Source organism: Pantherophis guttatus, chromosome 1 (genome assembly GCF_059756535.1).
Source record: "Pantherophis guttatus breed Tessera chromosome 1, ASM5975653v1, whole genome shotgun sequence".
Classification (NCBI taxonomy): Eukaryota; Metazoa; Chordata; class Lepidosauria; order Squamata; family Colubridae; genus Pantherophis; species Pantherophis guttatus.
In genome coordinates, this window is record NC_142063.1 from 223,172,160 (window position 1) to 223,194,301 (window position 22,142).

Below are 22,142 nucleotides of genomic sequence, written 5' to 3' on the forward strand. Positions count from 1 at the left end.
CCTCATATACAAAAGGTTCAAAACCCAAAAGCACTCTGTCTTGCCAGGGTTCAGTTGAAACCTATTGTTCCCCATCCAGACTCCAACAGCCTCCAGGCACCAAGAAAGGATGACAGTTTACTATACCATATAGCTTAATGTTGTTTGTTCAATAGATAAAAAGGCTGTTAGGCTCCACCTAGCAAGTAGAATTGGCGCCAAGCAGACAATAAATCTAGGAACTTTCAATAAGCTTTTTATTGAAGAAAAGTTATGAAATTCTGTGAAATCTAAATCTAATAAGATGAAAATAAAATGAAAATGAAATAATTCTAGCACCTATAGAAATCAAACATTTGGGTTCCTTATTCTTGCCTAATGAGCTATCTGTCTCCCCTTTTTTGGGTCATGTTTCCCTCTGCCCCTTGTTTTTGCAATAGTCAAATTTACTATCAAATTCTTCCTCACTGTCTATGTAAGTACAGGTAGTCCTCCACTTACAACAATTCATTTAATGACTGTTCGAAGTTACAACAGCATTGAAAAAAGTGACTTATTACCGTTTTTCACACTTACAACCATTGTAGCCTCTGCATGGGCACATGATCAAAATTCAGATTCTTGGCAACTGACTCATATTTATGACCGTTGCAATATCCTGGGGTCCTGGGATCATCTTTTGTGATCTTCTGCCAAGCAAAGTCAATGGGGAAGCAAGATTGATTTAATATCTTATTACTAATTTAACAACTTCAGTGATTCACTTTACAACTGGAAAGTGGTAAAATCGAGAAAAATTCACTTAACAACTGTCTTGCTTAGAAACAGAAATTTTGGACTCAATTGTTGTGAGTCAAGGACTGACTATATTGTGTTAATTGACATTTCAGTATTTCTGTTGGCTATCACATGATTTGAAATTAATTTATTTTGGATTTACCCATAACAGTATATCATATCCTGTAGCTCAGGGATGTCAACCTGGATTTCTTCGAGGGCCGATCAGCATTGTAGTTGTCCTCTGTGGGCCGGCTGTGGGGGAAGATGGGACGGACAGCAGATGGGAGGGACGCCTCCTGCAGCACCCTGCTGGCCAAAACGGGATGCGGGATGGCCTGGATGGCCTCCTGCAGCACCCTGTCATTTTTGCTAGCAGAGGCACCATGGGCCAGTCCTTTGCTATTTACAGGCTGGCTCCGCAGGCCAGGTCTAAGCACCCGCAGGGCTGGATCTGGCCCGCGGGCCTTGAGTTTGACACCCCTGCTCTAGCTTGACAGACACAAGAACCCATGATTAGCTGAAAAGTGAACATTTCTAAGATTTCTAGGAAGTCAATGGGATAGTAGGATTTTAAACTGATTCCCTTGATCAGGTTTTTATATTTTGAAGTAACTTAATTTTGAAGTATATTAAATATTGGTTTACTAGAACTAGGTGTTTAAACAAGATTGTTAAGAAATTGAAATTTTACTTTAAAAAATAAGAATTTAAATTAGGGGTACTAGATGTTGACTGCAAAAATATGGATAAAACATACTTTGGAGTATTAGAGTTTTCTGTATATAATTGCTGTCATCTTGATGTTTGCAGGCCAGAAGTGAAAACCTAATTTAAGAACTGAATACTGACTGATTTGTAACCAATTTATCAAACAATTCATGGTTACTTGAGATTAAACATTTGAGGACTTTTGAAGAGGACAGTTCTGTTAAGGAATGAGAAAACTTTTAATTCAGCATACTGTATAAAAGAAGGTACTCAAGCAGTAAAGAAAATCAGTTAAAGTCAATTTTATTGTTCAAACCTCTAATGTAGCTTATGAAAGAAGGTATACAGTACTAGTTTGTAAGGAAGACTAAAACAATAGGAAATCTGGATCCCAGGTTTCAAACCAGGATATACTGTAGCACTGTATAACAAACGGCATTTGTTGCCCTTTTTGATGATGTATAGTGGATTCAGGAGTGGAGGAAGTACAGACTACTTGGCTTTCAAATGCTTGGTTGGTTATACCATCAACAATGGTATTTTTCTGGACTAGCTCAAGGGATTGGAAGTGGAAAGCACAGTGCTGCAGTGCTTCCCCTTTCTCCTGGGCCACTTTCTGTCAGTGGCAGTAGGCCCCTGCTTTGGCAAATGTCTCCCATTCTCACCACTTTTATTTAACGTGAAACTCTTGGGTGAAGTCATTTGTGAGCACTGGGGTAAATATCATCACTATGGAATGTATACAGTTGTACATCTCTGGCCCTGATGTTATCTTAGTTCTTTCCCATTGTCTAGACAGGAGTCTGGATAACAAAGAACAGACTTAGACTTAACTCTAGTAAATCCAAGCGGCTGTGGGTTTTTCCCAAGGATATGGATCAGGGGATTCTCCTCATGTGATTTTAAATGGGGCTGTACCTACTTGGAGCTGTTGTACCATTTGGAGATCCTCCTGGCTTCATGGCTACTGTTTGACATTTATAGACAGGTGGAGCTTTGCACTAATCCATCTTGTGCACCAGTTGTACTCACTGGTGGAATGGGAAGCTTTACTCACAGTCAGTCCTGCCATAGAATAGGAATAGGAATAGGAATAGGAATAGAATTCTTTATTGGCCAAGTGTGATTGGACACACAAGGAATTTGTCCTTGGTGTATATGCTCTCAGTGTACATGAGGAGAATAAAATACATTCATTGAAAATAAAAAGATACAACACTTAGTGATAGTCAAGATTACTAATAAGCTATCAAATCGTACTAGGAAACAAATAAAAACAATATAAATTGAAAGATACAAGTAACATGGTTATAGTAATAAGCGGGAAGAGATAGATGCTAATAAGGAAGAGAAGAATAATAGTAATACAGTCTTAGTAAATTATTTGACAGTGTTGTAGGAATTAGTTGTTAAGCAGAGTGATTGCATTCAGGGAAAAACTGTCTTTGTGTCTAGTTGTACTGGTGTGCAGTGCCCTATAGTGTTGTTTTAAGGGTAGAAGTTGAAACGATTTATGTCCAATTCCCAGTTGGAGATTTGCAATGTAATTTACATGGAGCTACCTTTGAAGACCATCCATAAGTTACAGTTGGTCTAAATGCATTGGTGCAGATAGTAATGGTGGCATTTTCATACATCTATATAATTCTACTTCTTGGTGAGCTGTATTGGTTTCTGGTAGGTTTCAGGGTCCAATTCATGGTGTTGATTACCACCTACAAAGCTCTACACGACATAGAGATAGGTTGTTACAGGACTGCCTCTCTCTGGTTAGTGCTGCTTATTCCACAAAGTTGCATGTGCTGAGAGGAGTCTCCTCTTTAAAGTTGTGTCATATAATGGTTCCTTAGAGATAGGTCTTCTCTGTTCTTGTGCCTGCTTTGTGGAAGTATCCCCTCCATATCATCTGTCACAATAATATAAAGTAACAATATCAATAATGTAGAAACAGTTATAAAGTATAAAATTGAGGGACAAAGGGCAAGAACTGTTAATTGTGTATACAGGTAAAAACATGAATTTAAAGATTTAGTACAAACTATGTGAAATCTTTTAATTCATGTTTTTACTTGTATACCTTTAATATTTTGTCTTTCAACTTTTAAATTCTGGAGAATCTGTTAAAAGATAAGTATGCAGCTTTTGTCAGCAACTATTTGCACACATTTAATAAGATTTTTTTTTTACTCCCTTTACTTACTTTTATCAAAACTATCAAGTATTCACCGTCTCCATTTTATAATATTTTGTGCTCTTAAAATAACAGGATGACAGGTATTGCTTTCAGTTGTAGAGATGAAGAATATAATATTGTTGTGCTGCTATTTGGTTTTGACAAGGATGAATAGAACATTCCATCATTTATGGAATTCAATTTCAAAGTTGGTGAAGATGTTATAATAAAATTTTACACTTGCAAATAGTTTACTGTTTGACAAATCTGTTTTAAGTTTTAGTTCAGCAAAGCACTATCTTTTGGAAATTTGCACATAGATTATTTTCCTCCATAGAGACATGCAGCAAAAATAGCAATTCCAAATACACAACAAACCAGCTTGCGTTTGCAGAAGTTCCATATTTACTGATATCTCTTCCTTGATTTAGCACCATCCAGATGTCTTGTCAAATTTTGCCATAATCCCTTGCTTTTGGATGAACTGATTGGACTGAGGCGAGTTGAAATTTGAAATAGCTGGTGAGGTTGCTTATTCTTTGACTAAATGCTTTTAGTTTCTTTTTAGTGACAAAACTGTTTTTCAATCATAGAAATCTTTCACAATGTACACATTTTGATTAAAAATAAACCTGAAATCTTAAATGGGTGTTTCAATGTCTTCCAATGTGAGGGAGAGGAGTAACTCCTAAGGGTTGGTCTTTTAATTAATCGACACATGGAAGTGGTATAGGTGATGGGGTATGCAAGCAGAAGCTCAGTGGTGGGAAATAATAAAATAAGCACTCAGATTCTGTATACTGGAGATAAGTTACATACCTATTTTTAAAGCCCAGTCTTCTCCTAGTTTGGGACTATAATATCTATGAAGAGCATGTTGGCTGAGGAATTTGGGACCTGTGATTTGAAGTCAAAAGACATTTGGAGGGTTCAGGTTTGAAACACGCTGGTATAATATTTATAATATTTCCATATAAAAGGTATGAAAAAGAAAAGAGCTTGAAGAGGGGGAGGCATAGTTGGAATTTCAAATAGCCATTTCAGTAGATGTAATGTAAAGCAGCTACCAGGATAAACCTATGCAACCAATTACAGCACCTAGCAGAACCTGTCTGGACTTGGAAGCTTAGCCAGATCAGGCTTGTTTAACACTTGCATGAGGGAACAACGTAGAAATTCCAGGATGGGTTGGAAGCTAAGCCAGATCAGGCCTGTCTAATACTTGTGTGAGGGAACCACAAGAAATTTCAGGACTATTAACTAGACTATGAAGTTGAAAAAAACATTTTTGAAGTAGGCAGGGGCAGACCACTTCTCAGGACACAATCACTAAGACTCAAGCTCAAACTGACTGTCTTGATGATACAAACGCATTCTCCTTTCATAATCACAGGATTATTGGCAGTGTTAAAGCACTGCTGCAGTCACAGATATCAGATAATATTTGTGTAATTGCAATTCATACATTTATAAAGGTGATTCTGTAACCAAGAACAGGCGACAAGGATCATGGTACAAATGTAGGATACATTTATTAGGAAAAGTAAATTCTCAAAATATGTGCTACATCTTTGAAATTGTCTGAACTTCAGTAAATCATTTGACCATCCTTTTTAAAAAAAATTGACTGGATTATATCACCAAAACAAATGGGCTATCTAAAGCAGGGAGCTTGAAATTTTTCTGTTCTATTAATGACCAATCAGTTAAACTCTATTTCTCTGTCCTATATGTAGGTCTGTTTTTGAAATGGAAGACATGACTCAAAGTCACTCAAAAGTATTTAGTGTAGATTGTTTGGTAATCATTGCTTCAATATTTAAAGTTGACCTGATTCAGAGCTCATCAGCATCTAATAACAGTGCTACTACTGCTGGCTACTGGTTGAAATAAGACATAGTGCAAAGCCATAGCTAGCTTTATCATTATTTCTTAAACAACAATTGTTTCGGTCTATATACTTAGGTAAGCCATAATTCATTGAATTTAAATTATTAGGTGCTTGGTCAAAGCTAAACACATCTTTTTATGACCTATGACTTTAGAATTCTGCTGTAATGAGCTATGAGAATGATTTTGGGAGGCAGGATGAAAAGCTGCAGCCTAGATGTACAAAAGATAGCTCAGTCCACAGAAGGAAAGAGGGTGTGAGGAACATCTCAGAGGGTACCTTCCCTAGTTTTCTGGAATGTGTATGTAAGGGAGGAGATAAGCTTGCAAAATTCTGCTACTAAAAACTTGCACTAACGTTAGCAATAGTACTCATGAATTGTGCTTCTCGTCTAGTCTACCTTGAAGAGTTGACATCTGCTTTTGTAGCCATTGCTAGCCATTGTGCTCCTTCAACCTAATCTAAGAGACTGGTACCTAGGGTGAGAGCCACTTGGACTGAATAGGTAGAAATAAATACATACATTTCTGAACCACCATTGAGAGACTGCATACTTTGTCTGGTATAACAGCCAGTTGGTCTAGTGATTAAAGCACTAGGAGTATTAGGTATTTGCCACATTGAGTTATTTACAAGAATAATAAAGGCAGAATATCAATCAATCAATAAAAAGAAATAGCTATTTAGATTGCTGAGCTTACTGTCAACTACCAAATGCATATGTTGAAAAATATTGAGAAGCACGAATAGGCTATTGCATAATATATGATCAATCATTGTACTGAAAACATTTTGTATGTCCTAGTATTTGCCAAGCTGATTTAATTTATAATCACTTTAAAATATGCTCAATAAAATATCTTCTTATTTGTTAAAAAGTGATAAATCCAAACCCACATGAAATATTCATTCTAGTTTGAATAATATTGAACATGCTTTACATTTGCTTAAAAAATTTTAACCATTCTGAATTCCTCTTCTTTTTTTTTAGATATATTCCATAGTGTATGCATGGAGGTTTAAGAAGTCTTTGATCCAAAATAACTCTGAAAATGGAAACCTCATCTTTGCTGTCATCTTTACATGATGAATGCAGATCCGACAACTACCTTGAGCCTCACTACAAGGAATGTTACAGACTTGCCATTGATGTGTTAATTGAAAATGGTTCAGAGGCTTACCAAGAATTTCTTGCTAAGGAAAGATGTTCTGAGTTTCTGGCAGAAGATGAGATTAATTATATATTAAACACTGTTCAGAAAATCCCCCCAAACATGGTTTATGCTACTGACAACAGTGTTGATGATGCCTCTTCCTCAGGAACATACTGGCCTATGGAATCCGATGTAGAAGCACCTAATCTTGACTTGGGTTGGCCTTACGTAATGCCTGGAATTTCTGGTGGTACAAATATTGAACTTCTTTTCCACCCACCACGAATACAACCTTTTACAATAAAAGAAACTATTAGGAAGATGATCAAAGAAGCAAGAAAGGTAAATTCATTTCTTCTTTCTATTAAAAAATGAAATATGTATAGATCATGGGTATATAACTTTGATTTTGATTCAAATCAGTATCTATTATTCAACCAAAGTTTATCATAATTAAAAATGATTTTTTTAATCTACTCAATTGCCTCATAATCTTTCAAGCAACTTAAAAATGTCTCCAAAAATTCTGAGAATATAAGTATCTTTCTTGGAAAGGTAAAATTAAAGAAGTAGCAGGAAAAATAGAAATAAAGGAAAAATATTCTTAGTCAAATATACATTTTCTTTAAAAAAAAAAAAAGCAACCGTGGAACTGGGAATGTGGTTGAAATAAGAGAGAAAGATCTAATCTTTTTTTCACTGTGTGGCTAATTACAGCTGTTGGTGTATAAACTAGATAAAGTCCACAGTATGGAGGAAATAGCTAGAGCTTGACAACAGAGTTGTTAAACTTAAGACTTAATAAACCAAATTGTTTATATTCACTGAGGCCAATCTCAGAGGCAATATAGTTAACATGTTGACCTAGTAGGAAGGGATAAATAACAAGAAGGTCACCCAGATAAGTTTATCAAAGCATTCCAACAGCATGCTGTAATCTAGACCTTGTCTATCATTTTTTGGTCTTGCATTTGCAGTGTAGTAGGCCAAAGGTATATAAAAATGATTCTGCTTTGCTCAGGGCTGCTCAACAAGTTGCCACTACTTTGTGGGTCTCCAGTTTACACTGTATTGTTTGTATGTCCAATAAAATTATGTTGTATCTTTGAAGTGATTCAGTTTCTTTAGGTGAGCGAGGTTTTAGCCACAACTGTTTCCCCCATTTGCCCCAAATGTAATACTTTAAAAGTTGGGGTACATGCTTCCTTCTATATTGTTTTATATACATGTTTTTACTTTAATTTACCTGCCAAGATATCTCTATTTGTTTCAATGAAGAAAATAGAATTTACAGGGATTTATTTGCATATGGTACATAGATTTTCATGGAAAATAAATGGAACTTTATGAATACCTTTTTTTCTCACATGGAACTCTTGATTGAATCATTAATAGTATTTAGTGCCATATAATTTAAAAGAACAGTTACATCAGTGCAATTATTTTTAATAATTGTTAGCAAAGGACAGACGTGGCACAGCTCAAAAGCTTGCTCAGTATATTCCAGACATTACAACACAGAGTGGTAAAAATAATTTGATATGGCATTATCATAGATCATTTTGACTATGTAGATGAATTGAGCTAATTTAAAAATGTATTGATCAGCTTTCAGACATTTATGTGAATCTGGTATTACAAGACCCAACCAATTATCATATATTCTGATTTATAGCTCTTTGGAGTTCTAAGTTAGTGAATGCTGTATAAATAAAATTTGTGTTTTTTCAGATCTTTTAGTGTCAGATGAGTGAAATTTCATTGGTGTAACCAAATTAATAGAATAAGGACAATGCTATATAACTGCTAACCTTGTTCAGTAATTTTACTCTATATTCTTCATTCTCGCTTTCTTGCAGAATTTTGAGGTCAATAATTCTCTGATATTTATAATTAACATTTATAAAGTTAATATTTTATATGTACATTACTTATTTTATTTAAAACATTTAAAATATCCTCATAGAATAAGGTTATTATTTGTAATGAAAGACATGGTAGAAATCTGAATTTTAGGAGATATGTGTTCCATTGGGTAGCTGTGTTGAAAATACATTTAAGGAGAATTTGAAAACATTACACTATTTGTATGCCATCTGTTGCTATGACAGTATTGACATACTGATTCTAAAATAAGTGGGAGATATTTGACATAAAACAAAAACAATATATTCAAAAAAATTGCACAAGTGGAGTTTTATCCAGTAATGCTTCCTGATAAAAAATATAGTTGTCAGGGATACAAAGATCAAGCCCAACAAGAAGATATTTGACAATTGTGGCAAAAGAAAGCAAAGGTGGTACTAATAGTGATAAGCACCTTGGGTGCAAATCCAAAACAACTGGAGCACCACTTGAACTTAATTGCCATTGACAGAGTCACCATCAGTCAATTGCAAAAGGAAGCTTTACTCAGAACAGCTTACATCCTGCAACAATACCTGTAACACCATCAAACATCCACACCTTATCCAAATCCTTAGGAAGGACTAGATAGGTGGACAGAAATGCCAAATCCAGTTTGAACATCTGATTTACTGTACAATGAACCATAATAATCCCCTGGAAAGTCCCATTGATCCTTGGAGGTCAATATTGACCATTATGAGAATTTGCTCTAAAGCCTGTTTTCCTCATTTTAAATAACCAGAACATTGTTTTAGACCAGTAGTTCCATTACTATGTAATATGACACTCTTCCCTTTGCTAGAAGTCTAGCTTGTTATGCTCATGTGCTTTTCTAATATTTCATAGTCCACAACATCATCAGGTGTTGTAAGTCAGAACACCTGGAAAAATAAAATTGGCAGTGAAATGGGATCACTGCCAGTTTTACTTTTCCAGATGTTCATTTATTTATTTATTTATTTATTTATTTTTAAATTTGTATACCGCCCTTCTCCCTAAGGACTCAGGGCGGTGAACAGCCAAGTAAAAACATAAACTACAAACATTAAAATACAATTAAAAAGATATATATAAATTTGGCCCCATGATTAAAAACAATAACAGACAATTAAAAACATTTTTAAAAGTGTTAGGCCAGCCCGGCTTGCTGGAAAAAGAAGGTTTTAAGGGCACGGTGGAAGGCACCGAAGTCTTGGATTCTCCTTATCTCTGGGGGCAGCTGATTCCAGAGGGTAGGTGCCCCCACAGAGAAGGCCCTCCCCCTGGGGGTCACCAGCCTACATTGTTTGGCTGATGGCACCCCGAGGAGGCCCTCTCTGTGGGAGCGCACAGGTCGATGGGAGGCCGTCGGTAGCAGCAGGCGGTCTCGAAAATAACTAGGTCCTATGCCATGGAGTGCTTTAAAGGTAATAACCAACACCTTGGAGTGCACCCGGAAGACCACCATAAATGAGATCTTTACATTACATCCCGTTTATGCATAAAACAGGCAAGTAAATTAGCTGCGTGGTTATATGGATTACTATTGAACTGAACAATTATATGACAAAATCTTTTAGGTACTAATTAGGATGAAGCTAAATTTAATCCAGGTTCAGCAGTGCTTGCTTTTGGCCATCACCTGACTGATTAAAGATTTGTAACTACTGGCACAACTGGGGCCCATTCTACAAACATGTGACATTAAATTTGTGTTTACGTTTAATGCACATGCTTTATTTGAAATGCAATGTATAATTGAGAGTTTTTAATTCTGTAGTTCTGACAAAAAAAAATCTTTTTAAAATTGTTTTTTGTATTAGACAGGAATGACCAACCTGGAGTCCACAGATTAAAGGCAATCTCTGACATCTCGAAATCAATCACACAATGAAATTTGGCTAAGTTTGGTAGTGATTTTTAGTAGAAAAACATTGAAATAAGGAAAGGAAATATAAGGCCTCATAATAAAATGTTCCATTCCCACTCTTAAAATTTTCAAAAGTACAAAAGAACTGATTTGGGAGAGTTAATGGGAATGCTAATCTAGTGCTGTGTTAGGAAAAATTGTCCTACTGTTGCTAGGATGCTGATTTATTTGAAGTAGTGCATGATATATTCAAAGACATTTTAAATATTTTAATTAAATTGGTCACATGTCATGGTTCCCATGAAGTACTTCTACCACTAGGCTCACAGACATCTACGCTTCAATTTAACATTGAATAATATGTTTGTCTTGTTTTTAGAGCATTTAGATTTGAAAACATTTAATGGATCTAAACCATGGATCTTCCGTTATTTTGGTGGTCTGGTGCTACATGTAGATTTTTAGGCATGGAAGCACTGATACACAATACCAATCACAAGCAAACAAAATATTTATAATTGCAACAAAATTTTATAAAGAAAGACACATCTGTGAAGCTAGAAATACATTTCTTTAAGCCTATTGTTTCTTGCCATGAAGACACAAGTCCAGGGGTGAAATCCAGCAGGTTCTGACAGGTTCTGGAGAACTGGTAGCGGAAAATTTGAGTAGTTTGGAGAACTAGCAAATACCACCTCTGGCTGGACCCAGAGTGGGGTGGGAATGGAGATTTTGCAGCATCCTTCCCCTGCCACACCCACCAAGCCATACCACTCCCACCAAGCCAGTAGTAAACCAGTAGTAAAAAAATTTGGATTTCACCACTGCACAAGTCTATTTTTACCAGTTTTAAATACATTATTCTAAAATTATTGGGTTCTAAAAATAATTCTTCTAAATGTATTTCTTCCAAATAAAAATAACACATCCAAATAATTTTCTCTCAAACCCACAAAACTCTTTTCTCAAACTACATACTATCTTCTGCCCAATGCCGTCTAAAGTGATTTCCCACTCATATCTCCCCTGTGATGAAATAAGTAGCTCTCTTCCTCTCTTTTTCGATTTCTGAATTTCCTAACCCTTTCCTTATCTTACTTCTTTCTTCTTATTTCTTTAAGTCAAGGGATTTCTATACACTTTTTTTAAATCTCCAGTTGAATATGTTTCTCAAAGTGCACAGAAAGGTTTTTGTACATATGAGGGACAGTTTGTGCCTATGAATGGGTTGTTAAATTTAGGGTACTTTATGATATGACTAGTGTTTTATAAAGCATAATGGTGTTCTTAAGGGTTCCTTTGAAAATAAATTAATTTTGTGTACAGTTCTGGAAAGTTCACGTTGCAATAAATTTCAAAGCCTACAGATGGAATAATGAAATTAGGCTGCATTTCATTATTCCATCTGTAGGCTTTGAAATTTATTGCAACGTGAACTGCAGCCTAAAGTGAAAAAGAGAATGTATACATTTCTAAATTTCTTTCGATTCCTTACCGTTTATCATTAGCATTATCTTCATTGTTTTCTAACTTTTCACAAGGTGAAAATTGGATTGGCTCCACTTTCTTCAATAGCTTCAATAGGAATGAAACACAATAATTTTAATTAACCTTTGGGAGATGCTGTTTATAAAATTTAAATTGCTGGAATATTTGGAAAGAAAATCAGTGATGATTTAAATGAATTCAGAAATGAACTCATTCTGTTCATTATGTTCTGGAACCTCGATCTTTTGTTTTATATATGGAATAATTCTGTATAACATTTAATGATGCCTTGCAACTTTGAATCACAGCTTTTTTTAAAGATATCTTGGGCCTCTGATAAGGAACAAATAAACCCTAACTTAAATGCATCCTGAAAGACTGTATACAGTCATGTGTTAATGCAGAGTTATACTTTAAAATGTCATGCTTCTAAATTGTAGAATTCAATTTTCTATTGGAGGTGTTCTTTTTTATTTTTGATAAATACTGTAGCTTGCCTTTACTATAATCTCTTTTTCTTTACATACATATGTATGTAAATGAAGTGAATGATATTAAAAGATTTTATGCATACTAAATGTGTTCATTTTCAGAAGACTTACTCCTCTTTTCTTTTTGTGGGTCAATTTTATGGACCAGTTAAGTTCCCATAGAGAGTGAATTAAGGGAAACTAGAAAAATGTCAGCATTTCTCTCCAAAACTATTTGCTCTAAGAGTAATGACACATCTTGTTTAACAATACAAAATACTTTGCTTAGGGAATATTATATCTCCCTCTCCACTCAGGTAGAGAACATGGATAAGAGGTTTTGAAAGCAGGAGTGTTTGCAACAACCTCAATGTCTTCCAACATAAACTAAAAGGTGAGACAGAATGGCAGTAGACAGTCTTCCATTTCTGTGCCATATTATGGGATTCTCCAGTCTTAGGATTGTTCCTGGATGATCAGGTGGTAGTGGTGGCCAAGAATGCCATTGCTGATTTTCAGCTTCTCTGCCAACTGTCTGACTTTCTAGTAAAGTGGATCATCTCCTGTCAAGATAAAGTAGCAATCATACCATGGTTATTGTAATATAGTATGTTTTTGCTTTGCTCTTCAAAACTGTTTGCAAATTGCAAACAGATTAGCTTTTTATTTGTTTTAATGCTTTAACAGGTTGACATCTAAAAAGCCACTTCCTACACTATGAAAATACCAGAGCTCCAGTAATTCATCTGAAGATGTAGTGCTTTCTGCTTCCTATAGGAAAAGAAAGAAGGTGTTTTGAGTTGCAACAACCTGAAGAAGAATTGAAGAATTTTTCTCAGATGGGTTAAGCTGATACATTTGTTACAGAGAATTTTTTTTGTAATAAAAACTATTTTTACCACAGCTTTCATATAAATATGTGTATGTATGTGTATATATATATATATATACACATACATACATACATATACACATACATACACACACACACACACATACACATATCATCATCATCATCATGATATAAATCACAAATCTAAAACCAATGGCACTAAGCCAAGGCCAGAAAAGTACAGTTTCCATCAGTTATTCATTGATAGAGAATCAAGATACGATGTAGGAAATGTATTTATTTATTAAATTTACATGCTGCCCAATTTGCTATCCACAATGAAATGAGGATTTTGATCAGTTGGCTTGGCCAATGACATAATTTGGAGAAGCTTAAAGGTAGTTTGGTTCTACAACACCACTCTCCATCTTATTTCTCAAAACGTGTAAAGGAAAACCGACTACAAATTTATAGAAGATACTGTTCTATAATGTCTTAAAGACAAGATGAAGTGAAATGCAACATCTTTAGCTGGTTTTAACCATTTTATTTTCATTGCAAATCAAATCTTTACTTGAAGGAGAAATATCTTCAATTTTTCAGATTTAGCACAGGTTGTTAGAATTTCTTACAGACAATTACAGGTAGTCCTTGACTTACAATCATAATTGAGCCCAAAATTTATGTTGTTAAGTGAGAATTGGTTAAGTGAGTTTTGTCCCATTTTACGATATTTCTTGCCACAGTTGTTAAGTGAATCACTGCAGTTGATAAGTAACCTGGTTAGTAACCTGGTTATTAAGTGAATCTGGCTTCCCCATTGACTTTGCTTATCAGAAGGTTGCAAAAAGGGGATCACATGACCCTGGGACATTGCAATGGTCATAAGTATGAGTCAGTTGCCCAGCATCTGAATTTTGATCACATGATCATGGGGATGCTGCAACGGTTGTAACTGTCAAAAACATTCATAAGTCACTTTTTTCAATGCTGTTGTAACTTTGAACGGTCACTGAGTTAACTGTTGTAAGTCGAGGACTACCTGTACAGCCAAGGTGTCACACAGTACATTCACTTTTTGTTTTGTTTTTTCTTTCTCCATTTTTAATTTTTTTTGCGGAAAAGGAACTTTTACTATGGGATTCCTAATGAAACACAATGGAGTGGCTGAAAAAAAAGGAGGGGGGGTAGGGTAGGATAGGATGGTAAAAACCAAACAAATGTTCCACAATGCATTTACAAGTTAATCCTCATACTGAAAAGCCAGGTGCTTTCGTTCCTGCGTAATTTCAAGTATTATCTTGTTTCTCAAGGATAGTTAAAAGCACAAAGTTAGCAGCTTAACAGTTTGACTCATGGCTGATATTGAGTGATCAGTGAATACTGATTCAATCCCTGTGAATTACTTGGGTTTGTCTTATTAGCACTTTAATTTTCTTGTTACTCATCTTTTGTGTGAGTGTATGTGCCTTCAAGTCAATCTTGACTCCTGGTGACTGCCTGGACAAGCCCCTTAATTTTCTTGGCTTAGTAAGAGTGACTGGCCCAAAGTTATCCACTGGCTTCATGCATAAAGCAGGCTTAGAAATTAAGGTCTCCTGGGTTTTAGCCTGGAGTCTTTACTCACTACACTAAGCTGGCTTTCTGACTTGATACAAAGCAGACAACTTCCCAAGGACAGCTATTGCTAGTATGTAACTGAGCAAAAAATAAAAGTCCTACCATATTTGAAAGCTTTGTGATTAATGTGCTGTTTGATGATTGTGCTGATCATGTGATAAAAATGCATCTTTCCTAGATCCCTCATACATAATATTCCTATTTAAAGTTCCTTTGAAGCTTTAAAATACATTCTATGATGATTGCATAAATGCGCTACATTAGAATATTCACATATAATTTATGAATAAAACAGACTCCTTACATATATCTGAGTAGAACTTTACAAACCAGAATATTATTCTGCCACCACATTTTAAAAATGTAACTCAGTAATTCTATTTTCATTACCTTTTTTCCTGACCAATTGTATAGTTGTTTGTGCTAATAGAAATTAACATTTGAAGAACCTTCATAAAATATATGACAGTTTTTCCAGAACGCTGCTACTACACTCCAGCATTGGGAAAATCCTCTTATCTGACAGCAACTGAGAGAACTTTTTTTCCACTTATCTACCCACTCTGTGCTCTCTCCACGCCCCCTTTTGCACCCGAATCCCCAGTCTTTCTCTCAGTTGCTGACACACTGGGAGGATTTTCTCTGTGCTCTGAGTGTTGCGTTAGGCCTTTTGGTTATTTTTGATTAGCCCCCTTTTTTATTTTTACTTCTCCTTTTTCGGTTGAGTTAGATTTCTTTGATTCCTGGAGTCAATCAGCTGCTCGTTGGTTTCGTGCCCAGGGAGCTGGGTCGTGCCGGCTTTCGCGCATCTGCGCCTGCTGCTGCCGGCTTCTGTCCCTGCGGGGCGGATCCGGTAAGGTGCTTCTATCGCCGGGGAGATCGGGGCTGAGCGGATCGCTCCCCGACTCCCGTGTGGAACAGCGAGCCGGAACGGAGGTATTTCAAGTGCGGCTACTGGCTCGCTGTGTTTAGTGGCGTGATTCTCCAGCTCCACCATCCTTCAAAGCTCGGGCGGGCCGTCATTTTACAACTACGCCACCAACTTGCGGCCGCCATTTTGAACCATTAGGGCGGCCGCCATTTTGAAATCACCTCGTGGCAGCGCGGACCCTAATTAGAGGGCCGCAGCCTTACTCCGAGGTCTGGCTGGCTGAGTCTCTGTCCCATGCTGGGCATTGACTCGGAGGAGAAAAAAAAGGGGGGGAGCGTTGCCAGTTTATCGCTCACCCCTTTGTTTGCAGCCTTTTGTGCACGGCTTTCCCTCTACCTGGGCAGAGACAGGGGTGCCCTTGTGCTTAGTGTGGCAAGAGTGCCAGCACTGCTTGTTGGGGCATAGTGCATTGCCCAGGGCAGTAGCCAGACTATCAATTCATCTATCTATTAATCAATTAAACAATCATTCAATTAATTATTCTCAAGCGGATATCTATTAATTACGCAATCAAAGCAGCCAGTCATTCAATCAACCAATTAATCAAACAAACATTCATCCAATCAATTAATCAATTAATCAAGCAAACTGATTTCTGTCAATCAATCAATCATTTATTGATTCTTTATTTATTATTACAATTTCATCTGTCAATCAACTATTTAATAATTCTATTCTGCTTGGGGCATTCTCACCATGGCGGACTGCTCGTTCTCCTCAGACAGTGATCAGGAGGTCAGTCCTGTCAGATCTAAGTCCCGCAAGAAACAATCGGGCAAACGCTCTGCGTCTGGCGGTCACAAGTCCCGCCACTCTAAGACCTCCTCTGCCGCTGATAAGGATGCTCTCAGGCATCATAAGGCTTTGGAAAAACGATGTGAGAAGGCCAAGCAGGCATCAGCTTCTTTAGTCCGTGATGATGCGGGATCCGCCCAACAGTCTGTTCCTGTTCCTGACCTTTCGGAGCGGAGAGCGGTCCAATCCGGTTCCTTGGCTTGGCAGAAGGGCGTGTCCCAGTCGATGCCTGATGTCTCCTCAGCGGGGTTGGAGGCCTTTCCGCCCCCTCGGCGCCAACCTTCGGCCACTTTCACGCCTACAGCAGCGGGACTCCGAGAGGTGGACAATCCTCCACCTCCATCTCAGTTCGACTTCCAGACGATGTTGTCAACAGCGTTGGCCTCTATTATGGCGGCCGGAGCGCAGACAGCGGCCCAGACATCGGCGGCGGGGACTTCAAGCACGTTGGCCTCTTCAAGTTCTCGCAGGGCTCGATCCCCCTCGCCTCGTGAGTCTGTTTCGTCTGAGGGCTCGTGCCATGACGAGGAGGGCCCCGACGACCTCGAATTCTCTGAGGATGAAGGTCTGGTACCTGACACTCCAGCCTTCATGGGCTTGTTTCGTCCCTCACTATTTAAGTCCCTCCTTCACAAGGCTCGCTTGACTACTAATTTGGGTTCGGTGGGAGCACAACCCCCGACAACCCCGTCTGAGACCGGTCCTCATGATGCCCTGTTTAAGCAAGTCAAGCAGGAAAAGGACTTTATTCCGTGCCCTCAACTGTTCGCGGATGTTCTGCAAGCGCCTTGGGCCCAACCAGGGTCGTCCACTGCTCCAAGCAATTTAGATAAGAAACTGTTCTGTGTGGCGCCCGAACTTGAAGCCATGTTGGATGTGCCCACAGTGGATGCACCGGTGGCGTCTCTCGCTTCGCATTCGATGGTCTCATCTGATCCGCTGGAGGGGCTCAAATCGGAGGACAGGCGCACTGAATTGGCCTTTCGTAGGTCTCATCAAGCCGTGGCCTGGACTGTTAGAACTGCCACGGCTACTTCATTCTTCAATAGGGCCTCTTTGATCTGGTTGCGCCAACTTCAGGAACGGCTCCCTCCAGAGGATACCCGCTTGCGCCACGATATTAACAAGATTATTGCAGCCACAGAGTATTCGGCGGATGCTTCGTTGAACTCTTGTCAAGTTTGCATCGCGGGCGTTAGTGACTTCTGTTACATTGCGATGCCTTTTCTGGCTACGGCCGTGGAAAGCTGATGTGAAAACCAAATGGAAGTTGGCGGCGGCCCCATATAAAGCCCCGAACCTGTTTGGCACGGCATTGGAGCCGATTCTTGTGGAGGACAAAGACAAACGCAAAATTATGCCCTCGTCCTTTCGCAGACAAGACAGGCGTTACACCCCTTACACGCAACGTCAGCCATTTCGTTCCTACTCGGGGCAGGGAGGCCCCTCGACTTACCGGCAGTCGTTCCAGACTCCAGACCGCTTCTCCGACAGACAGCGTTTCAGAGAGCGTGGCAGGTCACAGTCCTCCTCCAAGCGCCCCTATCGTGGGTCCACTTCTAGGCCCTTCAGACGGGGCAAATGACTCACCGACTCCGGGGCCAGTGGGAGGACGTATTAATACACAGAGATGTGTGGCTATGCCTGCTTTTTCTAAAATCAACAATGATCTTTCGTTTTTCCAACATTTAAAACAAGCCTGTTTTTATTACATCAGTTCATCAAACCCTCTATCTCCTTGCGGTAAGCAACCTCATTGTCATTCTGAATAAGTGCTGTTGTATCATCCACATACTTCACAATATGGTTGGTGGCAAATCTTGCACAACAGTCATGGATCAACAGGGTGAACAACAGCAGACTTAGGACACAGCCTGGAGAAGAACCTGTGCTGAAGGAAATGGTGTTGGAAATATTAGTCCCAACTCGCACATACTGGGGCCTATCAGTAAGAAAATGAAGAATCTAGTTGCACAAAGGAATATTAAAGCCTAAAAGCCCAGTTTGTCTACTAGATGCTGAGGAATGATTGTATTAAATGCCAAACTGAAGTCGGCAAACAGCATTCGCATATGAGTATTTCCTTCCTCTTAAGTGTGTCAAGCTCAAGTGAAGAATAGAAGAAATAGCATCCTACATAGAGCGATTTGGATTGTAAGCAAACTGAAGTGAGTCGAATGCTGGAGGGAGGCTAGATACAATAATGTCCTTTATCAGCCTCTCAAAACATTTCATAATGATGGATGTAAATGCAATCAGATGGTAATCATTGAGGCCCATAATTGTAGACTTTTTTGGCACTGGCAAAAAAACGGCCATCTTACAACACGATGGGATCACTGCCTGCTGCAGTGAAAGATTGAAAATCTATGTAAGAACACAAGCCAATGCATCTGCCCATTCCCTAAGAACCAGTTATATTATCTGTGGGCCTTCTGCCTTCCAAATGTTAACTTTCCGCAATGTCCTCCGGACAAAAGTAACATCAAAGCTAAACATTTCGTCGTCAGGATGGGGCACAGCTTTCCTCGCAGGTGTGCTTTTTGATGCCTCGAATCTTCAAAAAAGTGTCTTCGGCTCATTTTAAAAGTCTGTGTTGGCCTTACAACATGATGGAGCCACCTTATAGACTGTAATGGCCTGAATACCTTGCCACATACACCTGGTGTTTGTCGGAAAAAAGTTCTGAACTTTCTGACAATAGGCTTGTTTTGCTTTTTTTATGGTGCTTTTCAAATTAGCTCTGGCTGTTCTAAGTGCCAGTGTATCACTGGATTATAAAAGCCGCATTCCTTGTTTTCAACATCTTGCAAACCTCATATGTCATCCATATGCCCTCACAATAATGTTTTTAAGAACACAGACATCTTCAATGCACTTTTGAATATATGCAGACACAGTAGTGGCATACTACTCTACATTTATATGCTGGTTATCAGTTGCTGCTTCTTTAAACATGCCCCAATCTGGGCACTCAAAGCAATCTTGTAATCCTTGGTTTCTCTCTGAGTAATAAAGGCTTATATGCTGAAATAAGCAGCACTGAGAAATGGCCAGAAGAGCCCAGGTGAGGACAGGGGGCAGCTTTGAATGCATTCTTGATGTTAGAATAAGCAAGATCCAGTGTATTCCCCACTCTGGGTTGCAAATTGATGGAAATGGGGGAGAGTAGCTTTCAAATCAACTTGATTAAAGTCACCCACTACAATAAATACACCATATAAATTGCTTTTCCACAGTAGAGCAGACTTCTTCAGGAAATGGTAGACTTGTTGACAGAGATTTGATAGCTGTTTGTCTGGGAAACTGTGATCCAGGATTTCTGTAATAGATACGAAGCTGAACTAGATTTCCAGAATCCTATCATTCAATGATTCCATAATTTAAAATAATGCTTTTTTTTTGTAGCAATTTTCTGCTTTCAAAAATGCTTCATTCAGTTACTCCTATCAGCCCCATAACAAAAACCATGGAATTGCATGACATCATCAAGATAGTTGTCTTAGTATGTTAATCTAAAGAGCCTTCTGATACTTTGAAATGAACAATTATAATCTAAGTAAATTATACTATATATATAAACAATTATAATCTAAGTAAAAACTAAGTAATCTTAGTTTTTTAAGAATCTACAACATTCTTAGTAACTAAGTATACTGTCCTTGTCAGCTGGCTAGCTTATACTGCAATCCATGTATATGAACATCAGTTTGGGTGCCAAATTAATGATAACAAAGCCAAGGGGTCGAAAGAATTAATTTTTACCAATTAAAAAAAATACACCTGATGTTTTCATGCAAGAATTCAGAAATCAACTCACAGTCGTTCTCCTGCGTAAAGAAGAAAGTGATTATTTAATAACAGGCCAATCTATTATGGTTCATTTAAAGTTGGTCATGCAGATATTTAAATAGGTTTTAAAAACTCATTTATTTCAGTTCCACCTTTTATGAATTGGATATTTTATATTAGCACTTTTAAAATTAGTGAGTCATAGGAACTGTTGGTAGTTTATTTGTATGTGTTTAACTGCTCTAAACTTCAGATTGTTTGATTTGTTAACAGAATCTAAAGAGCCTTGGTAGTACAGGAGTTTAAGGCACCCTGTTATTAAGCTGGTTATTAAGACCAGCTGCCTGCAATTACTGCAGGGTTCGAATCTCGCCAAGGCTCAAGGTTGACTCAGCCTTCCATCCTTTCTAAGGTAGGTGAAATGAGGACCCAGTTTGTGGGGGCAATAAGCTGACTTTGTATAAATATACAAAAGGATGAAGGCTATTGCTGAGCACATTGTAAGCCGCCCTGAGTCTTCGGAGAAGGGCGGCATATAAATCAAATTTAAAAAAAAAAAAAGAACCAAATTTTGGTTTGATTCTTGACAGGCATCTTATACATCTAATGAGGGTACTATATTAAGATAGTATAATGCAACTTAGATAAAACAAAAAAGGTTCCCTTAGAGATGACATTTCAATGAAATAACAGATTGAGACAAGATTGCATTATATAACCTTTCCGTTAATGAACTGGAGATCACACGTCAGGTTGAGGGCCAGTGTCCATTATTAGCTAAAAGGAAAATTCATGCTTTGTTATTTACAGATGATGATGTACTTCTTTCACCTATTAAATTGGACCTGATATATTGTATTGCCAAGGAAATTATACAAATTAACTATGATAAATCTAAAATTTTGGTTTTTGGAACAAAAAAGTAAAGAAGTTTATTTGGAAAATTCAAGATCATATAATAACACAAGTAGAGAATTTTACTTATTTGGCATTTTATTTAACCTTGCTCTAACTTGGCAATATCATTGTAAGGCAAAACTTTTGAAAGCAAAATCTACTAGGATGGCCTTGCTTCAGTATTTTTACTCAAAAGAAGGAAAATTGTTCCTGCAGCAATAAACATTTTTAATGCCAGAATTACATCTCAAATTTTATATTGAATTCCAGCTTGAATCACATTTACTAATACCATAGCACAGCTGCAAGTAAATTTTTAAAGGTATTTTTTAAGTGACCCAAGCTGTGATGCAAATTCTGTTAATCTCATGGAAACTGGGCAGTGCCCTTTGATAACAAAACACTGTTAAGTTTTGATTACAAGTAACATGTTTCTAAGAACAAGGAAGGATTGCTTCAGGAAATCCCACATGAATCCTTTGTAAATTTATGGTTTAAACAGGTGACTGAAACAATTAGTCAGATTGGCATTGTTCCTTATTATTTATTCTTCAGTGATGTGTCATCAGCAACTCATAGTATCAGACAAAGACTATGGGATAATTCAGTACAGGACTAGACAAAGTCAAAATATTGTGTTCACCTGCAACATTTGGAATTAATCATAGATATAGTTTTCAACTCCCTAAATATTTGAATAGCTTATATTTAAATAAATACAGAATAGCTTTTTTAAAACTAGATAAAATGTATCACCATCAAGTATGCTATGTAGTAGATATCAAAAAATTTCTACTTCTCAAAGATTTTATCCCTGTAATGGTACCGATCCTGAAACAGTGGATCATATTTTGTTGTATTGTGGATTTTATACT

At 37.6% G+C, this 22,142-nt stretch overlaps 1 protein-coding gene across 3 annotated transcripts in view; it reads left to right on the plus strand.

Annotated features, from left to right (window-relative positions):
* SACK1B (scaffolding CK1 anchoring protein B) overlaps positions 1-22,142 on the plus strand; it is a 46,644-nt gene that overhangs the window by 6,678 nt on the left and 17,824 nt on the right. For 2 of the 3 annotated variants that reach the window (XM_034436705.2, XM_034436707.2), the window contains exon 2: positions 6,523-7,027. In XM_034436705.2, coding sequence (XP_034292596.2) covers positions 6,584-7,027 — 444 coding nt within the window. In that variant the 5' untranslated portion in view covers positions 6,523-6,583. Of the gene's footprint in view, positions 1-4,071; positions 4,163-6,522; positions 7,028-22,142 lie in introns of all 3 variants that reach the window. The other variant, XM_034436706.2, reaches the window with a different exon arrangement.